Below are 19,807 nucleotides of genomic sequence, written 5' to 3' on the forward strand. Positions count from 1 at the left end.
ATTGTCCCAAAGCAGCAGAGCAGAGGCCAGGCTGGTTCTGACATGCACCCTCCCCAGAGAGGCCACCAACACTAGGGCTCCATGTGGGGCGGTCTATACTGTTGCTGCCACGAGTTTGCATCTGGACACAGTGCAGCACCTGGCATCAGATGCATCCTGAGAGGCTCAGCCAGGCTAAATCAGCCCAAGCCACATGGCTATGACATGCTGGGGCTCCCACACGTCCCCCCTGTGCTAGTCAAGCCCCAATCCCATGGGTGTGACTGCCCTGGCAGGGCAGGCTGGGAAGGAAAGAGGTCTCCTGGCCCCTGGGAATGGAAAACAAGGTCACTTGGGCTTCCCAGGCCAGAGCACCACAGCATGCAGTTTCCCCCAGCAGCCACCAGGAGAGATGGGCCCTGGTAGGTGGTGACAGCAGCATGGCCTTTGCACCACGGCCCATCCTCCCTTGAGACAAGGTACCCAAGTTACCTGAGGTACATGGGGCTGCATTGGCTGCTCCTCTAGTGGGGACTGAAGAGCCCCCATGGCTGCCTGGCTCAGCGTAGTGACACGACTGGGCTGCCCCCGGAGGGTCACCGTGATGGTAGTTGGGGCTTTCAGGCCTAGAAAACACAAGTGTGGGACATATCATGAGTAGGAAGCAGAAGCAAGATACATCATGGCCATGGGGGGTTGGGACACATCACAGCTGGTGTGTAGGGGAGCAAGACACGTCACAGCAAGACGGGGGGGGGCTGTGACATGTCACGGCCAGTGTGTGGGGGGACAAGATGCATCATAGGTCAGAGGGAGGCAAAGTAAGTCACAAGACATGTCCTGGCAAGAGCCCACAGGGAACAAAGGGCTACAAGCTTGGGAAGCACCTCAGAGAGCCAACAAGCCAGGTGGGCACCTGGCACACTCCAGAGCACACCCACAGACTGACCCATGAGATTCAGCTTGGCCCAGTACTGACGGTCACATTCAGAGAGCCTCAGATTGACCCCTACCAGAGGAAAAAAAGCCCGTCACGCCAGCTACAGGGATTCCATTCTCACCTGCGGCCTGGTTGGAGATCTGGGCCAGTCCAGGGAGGCTGCTGGCCAGCTTGGCCAGGCCCCCATTGGTCAGCAGCTGGTGGATGGCTGTGGGCTTCCCCCCTGCAGAGGCTCCCAGTGCTAGCGACGTGGCCACAGGGATGGTGCGGACAATGGTCCCTGCACCCGTGGTGATGGTACCCAGGTTCTGGAGGGCCGCGGGCGTCTTCACAGCTGAGGCCTGCTAAGGGAAGCCAGGAAGAGCTGTAAGCACCAGAAAGAGGTGGCTCCCTCCCTGCATCTTCCTCTCATCTAGTCTAGGGTCTCATGGCAGCAGGCAGCTGAAGCCTGTGGGCCCCACGGTATACTGCACCCCAACTCAGAGAAAACCCAGGCTGTAGCAGGTCTTTCTCCCCCTTCCCTTCTTCCGCTACCTCTGTACTCAGTGTCTGAGCCAGAGAAGGCATCTGGAAGGATGCCATGGCACCCAGGACCTCCTGCCCCAAACTCTCCCCTCCCAGATGGGGGCTTACCTGGGCAGGTGGCCCCGGGGGCGCGCTGCTGACTGGGAGGGCTGGAGCCTTGGTACTGATGTCCTGCAGGCTGAAGCTCAAGCCCTGCAGGAGGCTGCTAGCCGAGGTGGTGCCTGGAAGGAAACAGAGCTAGGAGGTGATCACTGGGGCTGGCTCACAGATTGCAGCCTCCCACATATGCTCCTGGCCATGAGCGCAGCCTTGAAGAGGCCCCGGCGCAATGACAGATGACCAGCCCACCCCTCAGCTCCTCCTGACACCACTGGAAAGGTCCCATAGGCTTCTGTAGGAGCAGGATGTGGCTTGGTGCTGGAGTGCCCAAGCCCAGAGAGAACACTTGGCTGTCCCTGTTGGCTCAAAGCCAAGGTGCCCAGTTGTCAGGGAGCCCTCATACCCCAAAGCCCTCAGGGCTGGTGCCTTACTTGAGTTTCCCTCATGGGGTACTGATCCCAGAGATGGGCTCAGCCTTCCACAGAGACAGAAATGAACGGAGATAAATAGGCCAGGCCATGCCAATGCTGATAAACTCCCCACCAGGGACAGACTCTGACCACACACCATGCAACTCATGAATTCTCAGCTTCCCTATGGTTTGGCCCAGAGTTTGCTCAGAGGAAGGGGTAGGAATACAGGAAAGTTTGAATGAAAAACCTGTGTGGCATGTAGAATTGGCTGCTATTGCAAGGACGGTTGGATCTGCCCAGGAGCCAATGTAACCATTGCTCCCTATTGCAGGGGTGGACAATCTATGGACCATGTGCCACAAGTGGCATGGGAGGCTGCCGTGCATGACATGCAGGAGGACGGGAAGGGGATGGGCAGCACAGCAGCAGATGGGGCGGGGAGCAGAAAGCAGAACAGCAGATGGAGCAGGGAGCACAGGCAGAGAGCAGAAAGCAGATCAGGCAGGAAAAGGGGATTGGAGTGGCACTCAGAAAGGATAAAGAGATTAACTTGTGGCCCACCAGCCAAGAAGGTTCCCCCCTGCTGCTCCCCCACTGGGAAATGGCCCCTCCCCCACCACCAAATTGAGAGAGGCAGGTACCTTGGAGGGAGCCGCTGGGCTGGGTCTGCAGGCAGTGGGCACTGCTGGCCACCAGCCGGCTCTGGAGGGTGTGGAAGGCGCTGGGCGCTGTGCTGCTGGGGATCACAGCTGAGGGGGTCGGGCTGATGGCTGAGGTCTCTGCTGCCGAGCTCAGCCTGGGAAGCAAGACAGAGCCACCCTGATGAGTTCCATTCCCAAGGGGGTGGGACAAAGGCCTCCATGAGGCACCCCTTGTTAGCTTAATAGCATGACCAGGCTGTGCTACCAGCCTTCAAACACCCTAGGGGTGATGACAGAGGATGGAGATGGGGGCTCTTCTCTGCAGCTGCAAGGGGACAGGACTAGGAACAACGGCCTCAAGCTGCAGCATGGGACATCAAGGCTGAAGACGAGGAACAGCTAACGACTAATGACTCCCTTCCCTTCGCCCCAGTCCTGGGGAGAATGATGAGCCACAAACTGCAAGGCACCAGGCACTGAGCAGCAAGGTGTCAGGCCTTCAAAAGGAGCCTGCATCTGTGCAGTTAGGCTTTCAGTCTCAGGGCTGTATCTATCAGCAGCACCCTCTCTACTGTAATTACCTGCAAACCACGCACACTTTCCCCTTCGGCACATCAGCCCTCCAAAACTGTGGGGGGGTGGGGTTGGGCTGCCTGAAGCAGGGGAAGTTGATTTTTGTACCCATATTAAAGCACAAGGAGGTAGTAATGCCTGATGGGGCTGTGCTGCTCTCCCTGGCCTTGGGGAGAGAAGTGGTGAAGCGCAATCTTCAGCGCACAGGTTTTACGTCCTCAGAGCCTCTGAACCACACAATCTCTTTTGCTCCCCTTTGCCTCCCCAAGCAAGGTGTGGATCTTCTTTAGGGAATGTGTGGTATGCCAGAAAATACAGTACCTGGTGATGCTGGGGCACCCCACCCAAATGCCCCCCATCTCTGGAGCCAATGGTATGGGCAATGTCTTGGCTCATGGCTCTACCTCTCCAGGGGTGATCACAGAGCTGCCCCAGACTCTAGGGCTCCCAGACCAAAGCCACCACCCCGAGAAACAGACCCTGCAGCACTCACTTGGGGGTGGCGAGGAGTCCTGACAGCTCTTTGGCGCCTGGCACAGCTTGGCCAACAGTCATGGTGAGGGGCTTTCCTGCAGCCACTGCCAAAGGAAAATACAACACGTGAGGCTCTCCCAGCTCCGGTGCCTTCCACTGCCCACCACAGCTTGGAAGCCCTCCGAGATGGGATGGATGTGGGGCCACAGGTGGGAGCTGGGGCTGTGGGGTGCTCCCACTACCAGAAAGGTGCAACAGCAGGGGGTGTCGGGACTCACTTTCTGCCTGGGTGCCGGTGCTGGCTGTGTCCCCATGGGAGACAATGGTCACCTTAATCTTGGCCCGCTTGGATGCCTTGCCGCATGGGGTGGGGCTGGGGGTCTGATGCCGCTTCAGCTGGAGGCGTGCCTCATCCTTGTCGGCCCCGTCCTGCTGCTCAGCTGAGACGGGCACTGGAGGACACAGATGGGAGGCCTGGAACTGGTGGCCGCAGCATAGGGGAGAGGGACATGCGCTCAAGCATGGCTCTGCCACTCCCAGTATGCTTCAGCGGCCGTTTCCCAGCCCCCCACACCATCTCCTATGCCCCCCAGAGTGCTCTAAGGCAGGGGCATCAAACACATGGCTTGTGGTCCCCTCTGGCTCCTGCTAACACAGACCCAAATGCTCTGCATGGTGCCACCACTTCTACTGGCCCCAGGTCCAGATCTGACCCAAGGCACAGGGTTAGTTGGACACCCCTGGTCTCTCTGTTGACAAACAAGGCACAAGGACCTCAGGCAGAGGCACTGCTAACTGTCAAAGCCCCCTGCAAGCCCTGGGGAACTCGCACCCAGAGCCTGAGGAGAGACACATCCTAAGTCACAGCTGCTGCCTCAGTTCTGCTCTAGCGTCCCAGGCTGCCAGACCCCCATACACAACCAGAATCCCCTCTCCATACCCACCTCCCTGCAGGGAGTCCAGGGATACGGAGCAGCCTGGCTGGTTCATGGCAGAAGGCGAGGCCACACCTCCAGCCTCCTGATCACCAACCAGTCGGCACTGATGCCTTGGTGGCTTGGGTCTGGGCCCCGATGCCCACAGGAATGTAGCCAAATGTTAATCAGTGCCCCCCACCCCCAAAGCCACCCTATTCCAGATACAGGCCCCTGACATCTGCAGACCTGGGAGGAAAGAAGGGATGTTGTTTTCCTGGCCCCCGGGTTTTGCAGGGGAGGTGGAGACAGGCTTCTGTGGGATGGGTGCCATCTCACAGCGCCATAGCTGTGGGCACTGAGCTGGTCCCAGGAGAAATCTGAGCCTGACACTGAAGAAAACTACTTCAGTGGGCATGTGGGGTGCATGAAGGGTTGGGAGCTTGCAACCTCCTCCCCTACAGTGTGTGGGGGCAAAGGAAGGCTCCCCGGGATCTCTAATCCTTATAGAGCAGCCCTCATCCTGCACACAATGATCTGTCAAACGGTGCTGCCAAAGGACTCCCCACAGCCTGGCACAGTTCCTGTTTGGCAGACATTGCCTCAGCCCTAGCTTCAGGGTTGCTAATGAAGGGGAACATGTCAGGAGCCCAGCAATGTGAGGCCATAGGCACTTCCTGCTTGAGGTAACAGGAACACATCCCACCCTGGTCTCACACCACTCATGGCTTCAACTGGCCCCAAGACCTGAGATCTGGAGATGAAGAAGTAGAAAATCCCAGGGCCTTGGCAGCTCCTGACAGTGTGGGCAAAGCAGAGGAAGCAACAAGGGAGCAGTGCCACAAGGTACCAGATAGCAGCGTCCAAACTGACCCCCTTCCATGGGGCACAGCACCAATGAACACAGTGCTGGAAGCAGTGAGAAAGCACTTCTGTCCCCCAACATGTGATCAGTCCCAAAGAGTCATGGCCATTATTTAACCCCTTGAGAGCAGGTGTCAACCCCTTGCAGAAGAGCCTGGAGAACTCTGACCACGTGTAGTGGAATAGCACATGTACTGGTAGTGGTGCTCAGGGTCCTAATGCTCCACAGGGCAGTAGGAGTTGGGGAGAATGTGCAGAACTCTTCTGCTGACATGCCCAGGCTGACGTCACTGCTGACATCTGGGGGACACTGCAAAGCTCTCCTGGGCAGGAACTGATGATAAGAAAAGTCCTTGAAACCCCCAGCCTCTGCCCTGCTTCTCAAGGTAACCAAACTGTCAGGCACAGTGTGTGCTGGGGGGCTGAGGGAACCACCCTGTGGCATGCCCTGGTCTGCAACTGGGTATGAGGGGGGCAGGAAGTCTCTGCCAAGACCACAAGCATTGTCCAGCACATTTCTGTTCACCCCTGTCCTGTTGCGAGTCCCCAGCAGTGGCCTCAAGGCATCATGTGCCACCACAGCAAGCAACATCAAAAACAGACCCTGGGCATTGCAGCCCAGCTCCTCTGGATCTACCACTCACACCCAATCTCTCAATGCCCCTGAGGTCAACAAGGTTGCACCATTGTGACTGACCTCTCAAACCCAAGTCATGACGACAACCAGTACCAGCCTCCAGCTTAGCAAAGGCCCCTGCTATGTTGGGATCACAGGACACGAGGCTGGGAGACCCCCCTCACTCCTCCATTGTGATGGCCAGTCCCAGACATTGCCAGCAGCCAAGCCGAGTATCTTACTTGTTCACATACAACACACAACTTTCCCCGCTTAAACTCAGCAATCAAACACTGAGGGGGGGTGGGGTCACAAGCTCTAAGTTCTCAAGCTCAGTCAGGGCTCACTGACTTTCTTGGTCCTACCCAGCCCCTTGGCTTCCCGCTTCCCTGACATGCACACTCACTCTTTCTACTGCTCCTATTCCACCGTTTCCCTAGAGCTGCTCCTTGCCTTCCAGGCCACGAGGCAGTACCTGTCCCTGCTGGCTCACCTGCAGAAAGGACGCTCCACCGTAACCACAAGCACAGCTGACAACAGGACACACTGCTGACTAAGAGAAGCTGCCAGGCCATGCCATGGATGCTGTGTGGCTGAGAAACACCTGTCACTACCCCAGACATGAGGGAACATGGGTCAGTGAGCATAAGTTAGCAAGGAGCTGTTCAATGGGCAGCAATGAGAAAGTAGGAAGCAGAGCAGGGTGGGGGAATGCACACCGCAGCCCCCCACCCTGACAACACAGTGCGATGGGGAGAGGAGAGCGATGGAGGAGGAGAGCAGAGAGAGAGAGAGAGAGAGAGAGAGAGAGAGAGAGATATACAGGCAGCAAGGAGATACTCACCAAAGAGACATGAAGAGGTGCCAGGAGGAAGAGCTTTCCTCACTAGCACGTTTTGTTTCAGAAAAGCAGCAAACTGAGCTGAAAGGAATCAGAGAGAATTACAGAATCACAGCCCGGCTATGGAGCAGATAGGGCTGGTGAGACCCTACGTATCCCCGCCCCCCTTGCCTGCATGCAGGGACGTCGCAGCTCCAGAACATGCTACGCTCTGGCCTTGGGGCTCCCTGTACAGCTACTGTACACACTCACCTACCACACACACCTTCCCCTGCAAAAAAATTAGCCTTCCAAAATTGGACGCCGTGTCTACCTGGAACAGCAGCAGTGGCATTTCTAGTCACACAGCGCTGAGACTCTACCTACCTGCTAATTGCTCTTTGTTCAACAGGTGTTAATGACCTCACTCTGTGAGGTGGAGAATGTGTCCAGATTTCTCCATATTTCCAAATTTCTCCCTATTCCAGAGTTCTCTCTGCATTTCTCCTTTTTAACAAATGGTCATGATGGTCCAATAATCAAGCAAGCCTTTTTTCAGCAATTGTGCTGAAAAATTTGCAGTTTAGTTCCTCCTGATCTCTCTTCTCCTGCATCACAACCCTACAGGCTCTTTTCAAAATCCCAGATCTGTCCATGAACTCAAGTCTTCAGCAGCATCTAGGGTTTCAGCTTTTGGCTGAACAGTCAAGAGCTGCTGACAATTCAGCTGCGAAAGGGTTAAAACTGCAGTAGGAAAAGAGAGCATGAAGGAGCTGAAGAAGACACTCTGTCCTTGCTATATGCAACAACTCTGGTAAAATCTTTTTTTTCTCCTTTCCCAAACGAGGTACGTCTTATCTGAGGCATGTGGCATGCACAAAAATGCAGTATTCCCCCACGATGCACTAAATTATGCCAGCCTGGGAAAGGGCAGTGTGTCCAGGGGCACTGCTAATTCCTTTCCCAGCCAGCCCAGAGGACACATCCATGCTGTAGACACCTTTCCCTCAGCCCTTCAGCACAGCTGAGGGCACTAAGCTAAGCCAGGGGACCCAACCTACCCACAAAGGCCCAGTTCAGCCACTGAGACTTGGTATCTCTGCTGAGAAAAACTGGAATAGACATTTGCCTCCACAAGATGTACATGGACCCCCGGTGCTGGCAGCACTCAGCCTTCAAAGTGCTCTCAAAAGAGCTACTCCGCTCTACTGTGCTCAGCAGCCACTTCCTGCCCTAGCTCCCATAAGTCCCAAGAATGATGCAGATGTGCCTAATGATTTGCATGCTGTGCTATGGGTAAGCCCAAGGCTCAAGATCCTGCCTGAAGTTGGTTCCTCCCATAGAAGGAGTCCTGGGAGCGAGCTGGGGAGCAGCTGGCATCCTCACAGGAAGCAGCAGGCTGTGGACTACTTCCCAGGTGCTACATGTTAGTCATAGGTTCTGGAGGAAACCACCTGGTGCCCTGAATTTCTAGTTGCACCCCTTGAAGCCATTGCCCAGACACTCAAACACCTGGGTCCTCTCTCCTCAGGGAGGTAGGCTCTCTCGTGACTCCATGAAGCCCATTAGATCTGCACCATGGCTCAGCCACTTCCCTCAGTCCCCCCAAACCCTGGCGGCTTCCTTGGACATGAGACAGCAGCTCCCAGGTGACCTCTACACAGATGTCCCAGTGCCTGACATGGCAGCACCCTCCACACACCATTATGTGACAAGTAAACTGGCCAGGGATAGTGGTGATCCTACCTGGTCTGGACAATAGCTAAGGCTTACCCATGACCATACTGGGCTGCTGAGAGCACAACTCCTGCCCTGATTCAGCTCCCAAGAGAGTCAGTGCCCAGGAGCAGCTGGGAACAGATTGACCATTGTCCTGCTACAGGAAGTGTGGGGCACAGTCTCCATAGAACGTGGAGACATGCCAAGGGGTCCTGGAAAGGGTTTTACCAGGATGCTAGTGGGACACTGAAGGGGAGTGGGTGCCTGGGCTCTTACCTTGAGCCTGCTTGTGTGTCAAGACTGCTTCTGGCCTCTGCACTGGCCTCTTCAGCAGCTGAGCAGTGCCCACCGGGCTGGGCTTCTGGACAGCTGGCACAGTGGCCACTTTGATCTTGGGACTCGAGGTGGGGCTGCTGGAGACACTGGAGAGGTCCTGCAGAGGGGAGGCAGCTGGATTTCCACTAGGGTCCCACAACACCATTCCCAAGGGGGGCTCTGCATCCTCCAGTCCTTTGGTAGCACTAATTAACTTTTTGTCAGCCGTAACATCAGTACAATGTCATTATTTGCACATAACAGGCAGGGAAGGAGGTGGGGAGTTGGCTCTATTCACTCAAGGGCAGAAGAAGGGGAAAAACCTGGCCCCCATGCTCAGACCCTGGGATAGGCTCCATCTCCAACCCTCCTGTCCCCTGCCAGCACAGCTCATGGACAGAAGGCCATCACCATATACTGACACCAGTTGCAGGCACTGTCCTTACCTCTGATCCAGAAGGTGAGGCCGGCACCTTGGCAGCTGGGGATGCAGGTTGGCTGGTTCTTTCTGGCAAGTCGAATGACAGGTCCCTCCTGGCTGGGTCCCGCGGCTTCTTCTTCTTCTCAGCATCAAGGTCACGAGGGTCGGAGCCAGCGTGATTCTCCGACCGGGTCAGGACTCCGGTCAGGAAGTCGGCAATTTCATCCTGGATGGGGAGCAGGATGGCACGTGTCTAAAAGGGCCTTAAAGGGCCTTTAATACTGGGGTTGCCCAAAGAGATGGCCCTGTTAAGGCTTTCCCTATACCTACAACACTCAGATGGAGCCAAGTGGGGACCCCAAAAGCAGCCTCCCCTTTCAGAAGAACGGGAATCGGGGATGGGTAACTGGATGGGTAGCTCCCTTGCTAGAGCCAAGTCTCTGTAGGTCCCTGAGAACCACCAGGGCAGTTCACAGCACCTCCATGTTAGAGGAAGAACCAAGAGCCTTTGCTGCCCCTGGCCAGTCCAGTAGGAAACCAGCTCTTCCCTTGAGGTCCGTGCAGCTAGGAGCCTCCACCCAAGCTGAGAGGACCTCCAGCAATGGCTGCTTCTGGCAGGGGAGTCATGTGCATGGTCCCCCAGGGAAGAGGTCAGTGCCCTGGAGAATGTCAAACTGTCTGGGGCTCAAGGGAAATATACACAGGTTCCACAGGCTAGCACCGGGTGTCCCCACAGCTGTAAGGCCTCAGCAGCACACCCCACTTCAGAGCCCATGCAGCAGAGGGCAATGGAGCACACCAGCTTGGGCTGCACTTTCACAGTGGACCTTCTTCTTTTTTATGTTTTATGCTGGTCGAGGTGGGATCCTACCTATAACACGGGATGGGATGGTGCAGCAAGGGGGAAAAAAAAAATCAATGAAGGATACTGGGAACAACCCAAGGCTATGGTTCCTTAGCATCCCAGATGGTTCTGGGATCACAAGAGCAGCAACTGAGAGAGATGTGCTGAGGTTACAATTCAGAGGCAGACAATTATTTCAGGCGGAGGGCCGCTTACTAAGTTTTGGCAAGCCATTGAGGGTCGCATAACAGGCAGCGAGGGGCAGATAAATATTAATTTTCTAAATTTTTTAGGGTCCCCGCAGGCTGGATAGAATGGCCTGGCAGGCTGCACTTGGCCCATGGGCCGCATTTTGCCCACTCCTGGGTTACATCCATCCTGCCTGGCAGGGACATCAGGGTTAGCACCCACTAAGGCCTCTGGGCATAGGCCCAGCCTGCACAGAGACTGCTGAAGCTTTACCTGGATGCAACGGTCCACCATGCTCTGGGTCAGCCCTTCCAACTTCTTCTTGGCTTTGCTTATCCTAAAGATAGAGCAAGGAAAGGAGTCAACACACATCCATTCTTCCCTCCTGTCTCCACTGCTTCCCTCCCAACACCATCCATAGCCTGAATGCCAGCAAACAAGCATGAAATCTCCATACATTGTGCTGCAAGGTGAATTTCCCACCACTGCAGCCAGTACAATTACCATTTGTTCTCATATTCGCATGTAAATCCACAACAGGAATACTAGGGAACAAGGCTCCCACCTTCCAAGAAGCCTGTCTCCTTCTCCCTACCTTATGAGATCGCTCCTTCAGAGCACAGTGAACACCCCCTCCACTTTGAGACTACTCATACAGGGGTTAGCAACATTTTTAAACAGAGTGCCAAAAACACCGGCGATCTTAATTTGTAAGATGTTTGCATACCAGGGGCAGATTGCTGGGGAGCAGCGAGGGACCTGATTTTTGTTGTGGCAGCATAGTCCTGGCCCTTTTCCCACTGTCCACCCTGAGGTACACCTGGGGAGCAGCGAGGGACCTGATTTTTGTTGTGGCAGCGTAGTCCTGGCCCCTTTCCCACTGTCCACCCTGAGGTGCACATGCCCTAACACAGAGCCTGGGCTGCTCACAGCAGGTGGCAGAGAGGCTGCAAGCAGCTGCACCAAAGTCCGCAGAGCTGCAGCCCAGCTCACTGCAAGTGGTGGGTGCATGTGTGCCTCAAGGCAGATGGCAAGGAAGGGACCAGGGTTGCATTGCCACAGCAAGGATTGGGCCCCACAAGGCTCCCCGCCATCTACCCCAAGGTGGGCATACCAAACAAAATGCCTTTGCATGCCACACTCTAGCATGCATGCCAGGAGTTACCTATGCCTGCACTAGGGCAATGGTTTTCAGTTGGTTTTGGACACATATGCCTTTACATGCCAACTACTTTGGGTTGTATTCTTCTCCCATGTCTCTACACATCAGGAAGGACTTCAATGCCAGTGTTAATCAGAAGCTCCAGCTCCAAAATTTTGATTGGTCAAGCTGCAGTGAGACTTCACTGCCATTGGTTCTTTGCATACCCCTTGGCAAAGGGGGATCCCCCAGGGACACATACCCCTGTCTAAAACCCACTGCTCTAGACAACCCAAGGCCCATGGCATCAGGCCAACAGGCTCTCTGCCACAGCAGGAGCAGCAGTTCACCCCAGCCTGTGGGCCTCTGCCTCCCACCTGGAAAGGGAGCTTGCCCACTGCTGCCTGTTCTAGCCGGGACCTCTGCTGAAACAAGCAACCAGTTACCAACTTGTGGCCACCATAAACACATGCTCACAAGGAACGTGCCAACATCTCATCCATCCAAATCCAGGGAGTTCTTCTGGCTTCTCACCCCTAATTTGGGCCTAATTTAAGCTCAGTACCTACAGCTGTGGTTCCCAACCTTTTAAAACTCAAGAGTCCCCTTGTTAAGACACCAAGCCCTCCTAGGAAAATGCCAGCTCTTTGCTTTTATCTTTTTATTTTTGACAACCAAAAAATCCTAGAACAATTCTTCTGGGGCAAAGACCTTAGCAAGTCCCAGCAGGGCAGAAGGGCTGGACACTTTAGATTCCCATGAGAAATCTTTGGGTTTCTCTTATAAATCATCTTCCAGCCCCATCTCCGCTGAATGGAGTCCTCCAACCCCCCTTGTAAACCACAAAAGCCCACCCTGCTGCTCCTCTGCACTACTGGGGATCCTAGCAGCCTGTGGCTGCCTCAGAGCACCTACCGGAGGTTGTCATCAGCCCCGCCCACCACCACCATGCTGTTCTCAGCACGGATCTTCTCCCGGAAATCCTCCATGGCCTCAACATTGCACTGCAGTGAGTTTTGACCAATGACAAAAAGCACAGGTGTCTTCATGTCCAAGAGGGGGTCATCCACGTCCTAAAGGAGAAAGAAGAATTGACAGAAGAGGATGAACGGTCACTGGGCACAGGGGCATGAAGGCTTGGGACCTTGGTGGGGTGAGGAAATACGATTAGCAGTGGCAGTGTTAACTCCATGGCTGCCAGTCACCTAGCCATCAAATTTGGGGGTTCCAATCCCCATGGGGGATGCCTTTGGGTAGTGGTAAGGTCAATATGAAGGGATTAACAACGCTGGATGTGAGTCATCCAGCCTGTGGGTCCAGACCTGACCCAATGACTTAAACGAATCAGAGAGTCTGTGCTGTGTGACAGAGCCAAAAAGTAGCAGGGGGAAACACGTGCAGCTCCTCTGAAGTATGTAACTTAGGCCAGTGGAGACCCTAGCCCGTGATCAAGATGGTTTGTCTCACTGCCCTTCCCCCCAGAAGCCTTGGCATCAAAGGCGATGCAAAGTTGGGTAGTGTCCAACAGCACATGGCACTGTGACTCTAGGTGCTGGGGATTCTCCTGCCTACAACATATGTCCCCAAGCACAGATTTGGAACTGGCTGCCTACAATCTGTAGGGAACAGATGACCCAGAACCAGGCTTGTTCCCCAAAGCCTGGGGGTTGGAGCAGATGACCCCAGAGGTTCCATCCAACCCCCTGGTTCTACAACTGTGAGATTCAAAGGCACAATCTCCATGCCCTGCCTTGATATAGGACAGATCTGCTAATGAAGGAGCAGATCAGGCAGCTGTGTAGGGAAGCACTGTTGCCTCACAGTCTCCACACTACTGGCTCCAGAGCCACTGCGGCCCCACCACACTGAATGCCAGGAGGTGCCAACATAAATAGAGCTTCTCAGCCCACCAGGAGGGGAAGAATCAAACTTCAGAGCTCTGCCACTTTCTCTGCAAGTTAACAGGAACCAGGCAAGTCCAAGGAAATCAGCAGTGGTTCACTGGCTACAGAATCCCAGCCCCAGGGCCTTTCCCACTGTGACTACCATGTTGCCCTTACCCCTCTGGGCCCTTCCACTGTCAGAAGCGGGAATCCAAGGCACACAATGGCAGTGACGTACTCTAGCACCGAGACCTGAAGAAAGAAGCAGGACAGATGTATAAGTGTGAGCCCCGGTTCCTGTCATGCCATAGGGATGGCTTCTCTGGTGATGACTTCTAGCAAATCCATGGGGAAGAACTCAACTTGCTCAGTTTCCTGAGACCAGGAAGACAGAGGGTCAGAGGAAATGCCCCATGGACCCTGGGCATACTGACAGCCAGGCAGCACCCTCCAGCACAGACTGGTGGTTGTATAGTCATGAAACCAGAGAAGAAATGCCACCAAGCGTTTCTCAACAGAATAGAAATAACTTGGCATAAACAGGCACAGAAAAGGCAAGCAGAGACAATTCTTCTAGCACTGAGCCACTTCGCCCTGTCCACGTCCTGGCCCTCTCAGCAGCACAGGGCCACAGGACACCCATTGCACCCAAATGTCTCCTCCCTAAAGCAGCTCCATCTTCTCCTTCTCTTTTCTGGGTTCCCCTCACACTTCTCTGCATGGGTTGGTGTGTCAGCCCCAACTGCCCAGGGCTGGGATGAGGAAGGCTGGAGGCATAGAAGATATGCTACAGGAAGCTTGTGGCTCTGAAGTCTCCTCAGGCAAACACTCAGGTAGGCCAATGGAGGTTTTCAGCCACAAGGACATCTTTAGTCTACAAGCACATCAGTGAAGGAAATGTCAAGCCTCCCCACACTATTGCAAGTGGCTTGGGGACTATCTTAGGGTGGCCATGCCACACCCATACCCATGCCAGCCTGAGGCACTTAGGAGACTGAGCCAGGCTGGCATGGGTATGTGTGGCATGGCCACCCTAAGATGGAGGTACAGAGCAGTGGTTTCCACTAGGATGCCAGGCAAAAGGGTACTCACATGACAGGCTACCAATGCTCCTGTATTCCACCCAATGAGAATGACTGGCTTGTGGGAGAAGTGACTGTGGATCTGGAAAAGAGAAAAAAGGGCACAGGGTGACGAGAGAAGGGCAGACCATAAGACTGCATGTGCCAGCAGCACAGGACGCAGGTCTGGCTGGGGCCAACAGTCCTGGATTCCAAGCCCAGTTGAAGCCATTGCTCTTACCTCTACCACCTTGCCTCTCACTGCACCAATCATGTGCTCCAGACACTGCAGCACTCCCACCCCATTGCCATTGTTCAAGAGATGGGTGGCTATTGGGATCACCTGCAAGACAAGAGGGAGGTTGAAGACCAAGAGCACTTGCTCTCCCATGGAGCCAGCAATGGGTGCAGGCAAGACCTGACACGCACAACACAGTGGTGCCAGGATTTCCTCCCATTTCGCTCCTCAGGGAATGGAGATGGAGGGTCTCCTCCAACCAGCCATCGGCTTTTCCTCTTCAGCTCTGGTGTGACCCAGGGTGCCCAAATGCCAGCTCTCCCTTCTGGCCTGGTCACACCCCACATAAGAACATCAGCAGGACCAGACTGGGTCAGGCCAATAGTGTATCCAGTCCAACAGCAGCAGAAATGGATGTTATACAGAGAGAGCATCAAACCTGAGATCACCTGAGTGATCTATCCCCTATTCATTACCCTTTGGGGGTGGGGGGTCTACATCAGGGTCTACAAAATACTAAATGGCAAATAAAAATGTCAACAGAGATTTATTATTTAATATCTCTTACCACACAAGAACTAGGGGTCACAACATAAAACTAGGTCGTTAAGTTTAAAACTATTACAAAGCAGTTCTTTTTCACACAGCACAATATTCAAGGGTGGGACTCATTGCTACCAGATGTGATAGAAGTAGAGAGTTTAGCCAGATTCACAAAGGGACTGAACACATTCTTGGAGGAAAGGGGCATCAGGAGCTATTAAGCTTAGGAGTTAATGATATGGCCTCTGAATCAGAACTTGCTAGACCTCAAATGCTGGAGGCTGCAAGTGAGAAAAGAACAGGGGAAAATCCCAGGTCACTCTCCCTTTCAGCACCTGCCCTCTGCTGCTGTGTGACACAGGAGCCTCGGTAGGATGGCCCTAAGGTCTGACCAAGTAGATGGCAATTCTTATGTCATGAATTTCTCCAGTCCTTCATTGAACCTGGCTCTGCTCTCTGCCTTCACCACTTCCTGTGGCCATGAATTCCACTTGTTAATGACGTGTTGCATAAAAGTCTTTTCTCCTATTCACTTTAAACCTGTCACCTATTAATTTCAGCAGATGTCCCCTCATTCTAGTGTCCTGGGACTAAATGAACAACAGTTCCTTGTTCACTTGGTCCAGGCCCTTCAGGAAGTTGTAGTCCTGTATTACATCCCCCCCTAAGCTGTCTTCCTTTCCAAGGTGAAGAGTTCCAGCCTTGTTAGTCTTTCCTGGTCTGGCAACGGGTCCAGGACCCTGATCATTCAGGTTGCCCCTCTCTGGACCTTTTCTAATTCTACTACCTTATTTTCTACCATATTCTCCTGCCTACAACATGCACCTTTCACCCCCAAAATATCAGTGCCCCTCCCCCCCAACACACACACACACACACACACACACACACAAATTGGGGTGTATTTATTAAACAAGGAAGCTCATTTTTTGCCCAACATAGAAGCCTGCAGTTTTGATCCCTGATCCACAGAGCAGCAGCTCTGGTATTATTCCTCAGATAGCCAAGGGAGTCAGTAGCTCATGAATGAGCCCTTGAGTTAACGAGCCAGATGAAAATGAGGATCTGTCTTTCCTCTCTGTAGCCATAACTCTGGGAAAGATTTATTGTCTTCATAAGCCTTTTCAAAAAAACAAACTATGCATTATTTGCAAGACTATATGGTAAGAGAACCCCCAACCACATGCCTTTTACTCCTCATCATTAGGCGTCAAGCTGCTGATGCAGTCTCACAGGTGAGGACCACAGGTCTCTGTTATGGCCCCAAGGTCCCCACTTCATGACAAGAAGCATCTTGAAGACTGAGTGTGTGTAAGGGGCTCTTTCCTATGCAGAGGAGCAGATTGGTGCACTTCTGGAAGAGGCTGGCAGGGGTGAGGTGAGTAGTGGGTACCCAGCCCAACCTGCCCCAGTAGCCTCCCAAAGAGATACCAACCTTGCCTAGGCAGGAGAGTTGTGACTGCCAGAAGCGGTGCCGCCGGGAGGTGGGGAACATGGAGCTGGAGGGGCCGGAAGAGGCAATCAGGATGAGGGGGGAGCCAGGGAGTTTGCTCTGCAAAATGCACAAGAGATGGATCAGGACAGGCCGTGACCCTTCCTCCTGCATCCCAGCAGCCCCTGCAAAAACAAGCCCAGGCTAGGAGTAGCACCAGCCCACCCAACCCACCCCAAGCCTTTCTTTCCCTTGGCAGCTGGATGTAGCAGGGCACAGGTACAAGCAGGCTGCATCAACATGAGTGACTGCAATGCCTAAGAAGCAGCTCATTGTTTAACCTTGTGCTGCCAGGACACAGTCCTCAAGGGGGCCAAGCTCCTCTGTGGGACCCTGCTCAGCTCATTCTGCCAGCTGGAGGCAGGCCATGCCTCAGCAGGCCCGCTTCAGGGTGACAAGGGAGAGGCAGGGTAGAGCTCTCATCCTAAGCCACACCTGACTTACAAGACACGACACTTGCCTGCAGGGGGACAGAGCAAACAGAGCAGGTGTGGCCTGGGACACAGGTAGGGGCAGGGAATAGTGCTTGCAGACAGGCAGCATTACAGAGACCGGGGACAGGAGCTGGGTCCAAGGCCTACTCACTGGTTTGTTGTGTGACAAGACGCCCACGGCTGGGTCCCAGGGTCTCTTCAACAGAAGGGACAGGGCCTCTGCACCGGCAGCCCCTGTTTTGGTAGTGGAAGACAGGAGCATCCTGTCGATCAGAGTGGGGATCTGAAACCAGAAGGTTGGGCCTCATTAACACGGGGCATGGAGGGACCCTAGTGCACCCACAGAAAACCCAGCACAAGCACCCCCAGTTGAGGGGGAAAAGCAGGCCAGTGCCATGTCATCCCCCTCCCCTGGGGGTCAACCAGGACACTGGACACAGGAGACCAGGCACGATGGACCTATGGTATAACCCAGTAAGTGGCAGTTCTTATGTTCTTATCACCTTTTCAGTGCAGGAGATGCAGAGGAGACTCAGTATCCTGCCCACAGCTGTCAACCCCTCAGGCCAGGAGACATTAAGTGACTTGCCCATGGCCATATAAGAAGGTTGCTACTGTGCAGGGAACAGACTGTGGCCACAATGGCACCAGGGCAACCTCTTCTCTCACTTCTTGACCAAGCCACTAGGGGAGAAGGAGTGACGTGGCCCATTTGAAGTACCACAGCAATTAAGGCACACTGTCCCAGGAAGAACCCTGGAGTCCTGGCTACAACTTAACTATTAGCCCACATGGGAACGCACTGGTGAAAGACCCTGGGCGAAGGGAGGTGGAGAGATGGCTCTTCCCTGCATCCCCTGCATACTGGCAGGGGCCAACCCAGACTTGTGACCTGAATCACCTTTCCCTTCAGTGTCTGCAGGGCATCCAGGTAGGCGGCCAACATGGGCAGACTGAGGGTCTCCACCAGCGTGGTGTGAAGCCACTGGATCAGCTTGGTGTCCCAGCTCACACTGGCCAGGGCTTGGCGCACACGCCGAGCACACTTGTCCACTGCAATCCTCCTCAGCACCGGCTCGCTGCATGCCTAGACATGGGGAAGGGGGAAGATGGGGGGAGGAGACATGGGACAGGATGGGACAAGGATAAGCAGCCATGAGGAACTGGGTAGTGCCAGGGCCCTCCTGAATCCAAAGGAGCTGAAGATGACTCCTATGGCCAAGAGCCCTACAGGCAACAGAACTGCTGACACATGAGGGGACAGAGAGCTAAAAGGTTTTACCCCTTCACTGGCCAAGCGGGCCAGCCGGTCGGACTGCAGGGCTTTGTGGATCTTATTGAAGAGCTTGTTCTGTCCTATTGTCCAGCCTGACCTGTAAAGGGAAACCCAGAAGAAGCTCAGAACGAGAAGGAGATGACAGTATCAGCTTGATACTGTGTTGACTTTGCCTGGCCTGCTCTCAGAAGCAATGCAACAGGTATAGGACGTGGCAGGTAAGAAGGGACAGTCTGCTAGCCTCTGGCTGTTAGCACCTCATCCTGGGCTCAGCGCCCCACCTCATTATCAGCCCCTGCATACAGCTTCAGTGGTACAAGCTGGGCACCCTGAGACCACAGCAGCCAGCTCCCACCAACAAGCTACATCACAGGGGGCCCTGAAGGCCCAGACACATGTGTTAGTAACTGGCAAACTGGATGAAGTCACTGCTCTGAGTGCTGATGCCAAGTCTGAGTCCATGCCCCCCAAGGTGTGTACACACATTGCCCTTCCAATAGGGGTTTATCTGGCAGCTGAATGCGCTGCTGCTTTCTGATCCAGTGATGCAATCCTGGGCTCAATGTTCAGATGTACTGTGCAATGTCCCTGGATAAACCATTAGCACTTCTTATGCCACAAAACTTTTTCAAGAGTTATCTTGGGACAACAGACATGGATGCCTGAGCTACTGTACCATGTTCCATGATACAGTGATAAAGGGAACCCACTTTGTAGAGAACCACACCTGAGCAGTGGGACAAGGTTCTCCTGTTCTATCTGGGATCTTTCCAACCAGCCAACTGCAAAGCTGGGGTGGAATAACTGGTTCTATTTTGGTCTTAATTGATTGGAAACATCATGATTCTGACACTATCATAAGGCAGATATGGGAAACAGGAAAGTCCGGCTGGAAGGGACCCGAGGAGAAGGAGGTCCTATCTAGCCCATCCCCCTGCTCACAGCAGAGTCAACCTTGACTAAACCAGTTCAGCCAAGGGGCTGTTTGACCTGCTCTTGGGCTTTTCCAGGGATGGAGATTCTGCCATCTCTGAGCAGCCCCTTCCAATACCAGGCCACCCTCAAGAGTCAGGAAGTTCTTCCTCATCTCCAACCTCAACTTCTTCTGGTGCAACTTGAGGCCACTGCTCCAAGTCTTGTCCCCTACAGCCACAGAAAAAAAGCCCATCTCCATCCTCTATGTCATCACTCTGATATTAAAGACAGATGACACACTAAAAACTACACCTGGCTTACCGAAAGATGCTCCAGATCTCACTGAGGATGTTAAGTGGTAAAGTACCACTAAAAACTCCTTTCACTGTCAAAGCATAAAGACACATCCACCAATTCCTTTCAGCAGTGTTTAATGATTTCTTTGCCTCTGTCTTCCTAAGTAGGGACCAGAACAGCC

The 19,807-nt window shown here is 54.0% G+C and overlaps 1 protein-coding gene across 6 annotated transcripts in view; it reads right to left on the reverse strand.

Moving 5' to 3' along the window:
- KANSL3 (KAT8 regulatory NSL complex subunit 3) overlaps nt 1-19,807 on the reverse strand; it is a 36,144-nt gene that overhangs the window by 8,743 nt on the left and 7,594 nt on the right. For 3 of the 6 annotated variants that reach the window (XM_019545990.1, XM_019545989.1, XM_019545994.1), the window contains exons 4-21: nt 18,421-18,511; nt 18,040-18,225; nt 17,290-17,421; nt 16,648-16,764; nt 14,673-14,774; nt 14,463-14,534; nt 13,548-13,622; nt 12,403-12,560; nt 10,620-10,683; nt 9,339-9,539; nt 8,854-9,010; nt 6,883-6,960; nt 3,923-4,096; nt 3,664-3,748; nt 2,598-2,752; nt 1,553-1,665; nt 1,041-1,263; nt 472-605 (exon numbers count right to left, since the gene is read on the reverse strand). In XM_019545990.1, the coding sequence (XP_019401535.1) occupies nt 472-605; nt 1,041-1,263; nt 1,553-1,665; nt 2,598-2,752; nt 3,664-3,748; nt 3,923-4,096; nt 6,883-6,960; nt 8,854-9,010; nt 9,339-9,539; nt 10,620-10,683; nt 12,403-12,560; nt 13,548-13,622; nt 14,463-14,534; nt 14,673-14,774; nt 16,648-16,764; nt 17,290-17,421; nt 18,040-18,225; nt 18,421-18,511 (2,317 nt within the window). The remainder of the gene's footprint in view (nt 1-471; nt 606-1,040; nt 1,264-1,552; nt 1,666-2,597; nt 2,753-3,663; nt 3,749-3,922; nt 4,097-6,882; nt 6,961-8,853; nt 9,011-9,338; nt 9,540-10,619; nt 10,684-12,402; nt 12,561-13,547; nt 13,623-14,462; nt 14,535-14,672; nt 14,775-16,647; nt 16,765-17,289; nt 17,422-18,039; nt 18,226-18,420; nt 18,512-19,807) is intronic. The other 3 variants (XM_019545991.1, XM_019545993.1, XM_019545992.1) reach the window with 3 other exon arrangements.

The sequence above is a fragment of the Crocodylus porosus genome, unplaced genomic scaffold, assembly GCF_001723895.1.
Source record: "Crocodylus porosus isolate Cpor-Errol unplaced genomic scaffold, CroPor_comp1, whole genome shotgun sequence".
NCBI classification, from domain to species: domain Eukaryota; kingdom Metazoa; phylum Chordata; order Crocodylia; family Crocodylidae; genus Crocodylus; species Crocodylus porosus.